The sequence below is a fragment of the Lipotes vexillifer genome, unplaced genomic scaffold (genome assembly GCF_000442215.2).
Source record: "Lipotes vexillifer unplaced genomic scaffold, Lipotes_vexillifer_v1.1 scaffold394, whole genome shotgun sequence".
NCBI lineage: Eukaryota > Metazoa > Chordata > Mammalia > Artiodactyla > Lipotidae > Lipotes > Lipotes vexillifer.
The window spans coordinates 633689-639136 of NW_006791731.1; the positions used below are offsets into that span (position 1 = coordinate 633689).

General features: G+C 58.7%; 1 protein-coding gene across 1 annotated transcript; it reads right to left on the bottom strand.

Annotated features, from left to right (window-relative positions):
* Window positions 1–786: 786 nt before the first annotated feature.
* Window positions 787–3255, bottom strand: HGH1 (HGH1 cochaperone). Its single transcript, XM_007464606.1, is given in 9 exon segments — window positions 787–790; window positions 1130–1277; window positions 1413–1559; window positions 1562–1661; window positions 1747–1869; window positions 1966–2057; window positions 2260–2358; window positions 2457–2557; window positions 2630–3255. Coding segments are annotated over 9 exon segments (1440 nt in total).
* Between the last annotated feature and the right edge of the window lie 2193 nt (window positions 3256–5448).

Here is a 5448-nt window from a genome sequence, read left to right on the forward strand (position 1 = left end):
ACTGTGCTCGGCGGCGTCACACCAGGTGCTGCATGCCCACCAGTGTGGGCAGGTGGGCGGCTCCTCAGCGCCCCACCTGACCCTCCCACTCAGGTCAGTTGCAAAGAAGCCTGAGGAGTCCCAGCTCCCAACGTCCCCAGACAACGTGGAGCCCAGCGCGGACTCAGATCCCCCAAGGCCGCTCCTGCACCTGCGGCGACCCCAGCAACAGGGCACCCCCCTTGAGAGTGCCTCTGGTCCGGCGCCCGAGCCCACGGAGTCTCCCCCGAGACAAGATGTGACTCTGCCGGGCTGGGACTCTGGAGCACGGAGACTGCCAGTCGCACGGTGAGCCCCTCCAGGCGTCCGCTGTCGCCATGCTCCATGTCTGCCATCCGGAGCGTGCCTGGACACTACTTGGTTAACTAAGGGCGGGCGGGAGGGTGGGAGCGAGGCCAAACAGAGTGTTTATTCTGTGGAGCCAACGGTGTGGACTTCTCAGTGCAGGAAGAGGGCCGCGGGCCTTGGGGCATCTGGAAAACAGTCCACATACCTCCAGGCCAGAGCTTTCATTTACCTGGGGGGAGGGAGGGAATAGAGAGGGGACCGCAGAGGAGGGAGACACCCGGCACCCATGAAGGAGCCAGTCTTGATGGGCGCGCCAGTGGAGTGTCCCAGCTTTGGAGGGTGGTCAGAGGAAAGACTTGAGCCTAGGGCAAGGCTGCAGGCACATCAGGGAAGCTCTCAGCTTGGCAGGCAAGGGGCTCTGGGGAGCTGAGGCTCAGGCAAGCTGACCAGGGAGAGGGCCTAGCTAGTGGGGGAGAGCAAGGGCATCAGGTCAGTCCAGGACTGGGAAATAGGACTTGAGGAGCTTGCAAAGAGCATAGGGTAGGTTTGGCACAGGTCAAGTAGGAAAGGTGGGGAGCATGAAGGGGAGGCAACACCCAGCAAGTGCTCCGAGGACAGGCCACAGGGGTGCAGCCCTGGGTAGACCCCACGACAGGCTGTGGCTGGTGAAAATCTCAACAGGTGAGCCCTTTGAGGCTGGGTCTCAGGCAGGGCCCCAGGATGGAGGGACCTGGGGTGGGACTGGTACCAAGGGGCACTGCAAGCACCTGGGTGCCCCCCTATGCCCAGACCCCTGTAGCACCGTTGGGACTGGGAAGCTCCAGCTAGCCCCTCGGGCTTGCAGTGTTTTTCTGTCCGGCCCTGCTGGCCATCCCCGTGGAGATACCTGAGCAAATCATAGGGTTGGGCCAGCTCTGGCTGAACAGTCCTCTGAACAACCAGCATTCTTGCTGGAGCCAACAGGGCACAGGGAGGCACCCTCAACCCTCAGCAAAGACCTGGAGCTTAAAAACAGCTCTGCTTCTCAGCAGGGCACACCCTCAGAGCCAGGGGACCCAGAGGCCTGCCGGCGGCTGCACGCAGACCCGGTCTGGGAGGCCTGGACGGATGGCGAGCAAAGGTGGGCCCGGAGCTGGCGGCAGGCTTCGCGGGCCTCAGGTGGGTGCAGCTCCCTCTGCGCGCGTCTCTGGGGCCACAGCTCCAGCTGCTGCTGCACCGCTCGCACTGCTCTGCTCCTGGCGGTCCTGCTGCTGCAGCTGTCGCTCAACATCCTCAGGTACTTGCACCTCCAGCAGGTTTTCCATGCCATGCTCTGGCTCATCCCCAATAAGAACCTGCCAGCAGGGCAGGCAGGGGAAGCAGGTGAGCAGCTGGCTGGCACACTGTGGACATCCACCACTCCCCTAACCCTGCACCCACCTGGATGAGTTTCTCACAAGCCACCCGCACATCGGGCTCTGGCTCCCAATTGTGCAGCTCGCGCAGGATCAAGTAGGCTCCCTGGTCCCTCACCTGCTTCCGACCAGGTGCCGTGGCCGTCAGCTGGGAGAGGGCAGAGGTTATCCAGACATCAGTGTGCTGATATATAAGTGTGTGTGTGTCGGGGGGTGACATTAATGTAGCAATACTCCGGCTCACCAGCATAATGGCCTCAATGAGCATCTTGCGGATGTCGGCATCAGGATCTCGCTGCTTGTCTTGTGGCAGGTATTGCAGGTCAACGGGCAGCCCTAGGAGTGAATTCACTGGGTCCCTATGCTGGCCCCTGGACTGCTAGGCAAGACCCTGCCATTGTAAGGCCCATCTGTGTTCAGCAACTCCCTGCTAGAAGGTTTCAGAAGGAGCCCTGATCTGGACACTTCCTTCTGCCTCTCCCCCCACTGGCCTCCCCTCCTGCCCGAGCAACCCTGAGGCTCGACCCAAGCCACTTACGCTCCATCTCCTCCTCGGAGAAGTCCTCAGGCCCAGCCAGGGGCAGTAGCAAGTAGGGGAGAATGTCCACCTCAGGCCCAAGCAACCACTCATGGTGTCCTGGGGAGAAACAGGAACGGAGGCCAGTCCAGGGGGGCCCCAGGGTCCAGTCTATTCCTCCCACTCCCCGACACGGCAACTTCCTCACCACCACTCACGGTGCTCGAAGCAGCAGTTTCGCAGTGTCCCCACCACCCCGCCCCTGCGCACCGAGGAGTCCGGGTATTGGGTAAGGGGCAGCAGCCGCTGGACCACGCACCTGGAGGGAAAGACCATTCAGTGCCGTCCCTGCTCACTTCCACCCCCTCCCCGCGAGCGCCCTGGGCTTCACCTGTCGGGGTCCAGCAGGAAAGCGCGCGTCGCAGGACGCTGGCTGAGGTTGGAGAGCATTGGCCCCAAGTAGTGCAGGGGCGCGCGGGCGTTGTAGCCAGGAGTGCACAGCGCGAGCACCAGCCGCTCCAGGCCCGACTCCCCGGGCTCAGCGGCCGCCAGCGCCGCCATCAGCGCAGTACATGGCACCGGCTCGCGGCTGAGGTTAGCCAGCACGGCGGCCGCCTCCTCGGCCCAGGGCCACTGTGGGTCCAAAGCGCAGCCCAGCAGGCGGGCAGGTAGTCCGGGCTCGGCCGCCAGCAGCGACTCGTGCAGGCCAGGGTCGGCGGCCAAATTGACTAGCGCGCGAGCGGCGTCTCGGGCCGGGGCGGGAGCAGGGGCCACCGCCAGCTCGACCAGAGCCCGCAGCAGTGCCGCCTGGCCGGCCAGCAGCGTACGGCCGGGCCCCGAGCCGGTCAGCGCCAGCACATGCTGCGCCGCCGCCGCCTGCAGGTCGGCCCGCGCCCCGAGCGCCAGGAAGGGCAGCAGCTTCGCCGCCTCCGCCTTCGGGCCGGCCTCCAGTATCAGCGACCCTACGGAGGCGAGGCCACCGGCTGACCTACCCACGTCCCCTTCGTCCTCCCGCATGCCTGTCGGCGTGCTCCGCTACGAAAGCTCAGCTATGTGGTGCGCCTACAGCTGGGCAGCTGGGCAGCTGGGCAGCTGGGCAGCGGCCCCGCCCACCAGGGTACCGGAAGCCCCGGTGACCAATCCGAGGCTACCGACTCTGCGCAAGGGGCGGGACTGGCGCGCGGAACTGGCGCGCGGAGGCGGGGCCACGCCAAGGCCCGGGGGATTGTGGGATTGGTTGCCGGCCGTAAGTCGGGGACCTCGGGCTCTGCGCGGTGGTGGGGGTCGTGCAGGGACAAGCTTTGGGCCCCGGCACGGCACCGTCCCTTGGGGGCGTCCTGCCAGCCGCTGATAGCGGACCGATTACATTCCCTCTTCCTTCATGATTGGCAAACATCCGTCTTCGCGGGAAGAAAAGCAGGATCAATTACAGTGATTGACTTTCTAGTGTATCCCTGGCATACTCTCCGTTTGATCGTGATATATTTTCGGTTTTATACATGGTTGTATTTAGTTTGCGCAATTTTTTTTTTTTTTTAAATGTTTGGCTGTGTTGGGTCTTTGTTGCTGCGCGCGGGCTCTCTCTAGTTGCGGCGAGCGGGGAGGCTACTCTTCGTCTCGGTGCGCGGGCTTCTCATTGCGATGGCTTCTCCTTCCGGAGCACGGGCTCTAGGCGCGCGGGCTCAGTAGTTGCGGCTCGCGGGCTCTAGAGCGCAGTCTCAGTAGTTGTGGCGCACGGGTTTAGTTGCTCTGCGGCATGTGGGAATCTTCCCGGACCAGGGCTCGAACCCGTGTCCCCTGCATTGGCGGGCGGATTCTTAACCACTGCGCCACCACGGAAGCCCTTATTGGTCTTGTTAGAGAACCACCTTTTGGATTCATTTCTTTATTGTTTTCTTTTTCAAGTTTATTGATTTCTACTTTGACCTTACTGTTTCCTTTCGTCTGCTTACTTTGAGTTTAATTTGCTGTTCTTTTTCTAGTTTCTCAAGGTAGAAGCTGAGGTCATTGATTTGAGACCTTTCTTCTTTTCTAATATAGGGGTTTCCCCCCACTTATTACCTGACTCATGGGTTATTTGTTATGTACTTTACTTTTACATAGGTTATAAGCCCCTTAATAGATTGATATTATTTTTGTTTCACACTAAGGGCTAGGACGAAGCCTCTAGGGGCAGTGATGCCCAGAAGAGCCACTTACAGGGAAAAATATGCCCCTGGAGTCAGGAGGTCATAACGTCCAAGAGCCGGGATTTGCCCCACCTGAGACCCATAGCCTCAATCCCAATCTAAACTTTCCTGAAAGTCCCATGGAAATTGAGGAAGAGGACGGATGAGTCCAAGGACGTGCCACCTCTCCAAGGCAACCACATGCTTGGGACAACACAGATCCCGGCCAGGCCATAAGAGTTGAAAATTCCTCAAGGAATGGAATTAGAATATTGTGGATAACCTAGGTAAATGATGCCCTCTGGTGGGTACTTTTGACTGAGACAAAAATGTGCACTTTCAGGGCCCACTGGCGTGAGCAGGGGACTAATGAACAGGCCCGTGATTTGACTGCATCAAGGATGTGTTTACAGTAATCACCAGCTAGGGAGCCTTAAAGATGCCCACGGTGAATTAAAAGATCCAGAGTGTTTGGAAGTGATTTCAAAGTTAAAGGTACAAGAACTGTACAAAGAACCCCCATATAGCCTTGACCCAGAGACCTCAAATTCCCAGGTCACCCCAGTAATGACCTTTGTCTCACCTCTTGTGTCCAGGTGGGAACAGCTCTTCATGCCCTTGACACAGACCACCGGCCAGCTATTGTGTAGCGTGTTCCTCGATTTGTATTTGTCTGGTTGTCTCCTGATTAGATTCAGGTTGTGCATTTCCAGCAGGAATGCTCGGGAGGAAATCCTGGGTTCTTTTCATCCTGTCCAATCAGGTGGCACAATGTCAGTTTGTCTCAGTGCGGGAGAGGCTTACTTTGATCACTTAATTATGATGGGAGTGGCCCAAGTTTCTTCCCTGTCAGGTTACTCTTTTTCTTCTTGTATTTAATAAGTATTTTATGGGGGGATACTTTGAGGCTATGTAAACACTCCGTTCCTCATCCACCTTTCACTCCCTAGTTTTTGCATGTATTGTTTTTTTCTCTGAATTAGTTATTACTGTGATGGTTTCCAAATGGCTGTTTTCTAATTTTATCATTTATTGTAGGGAA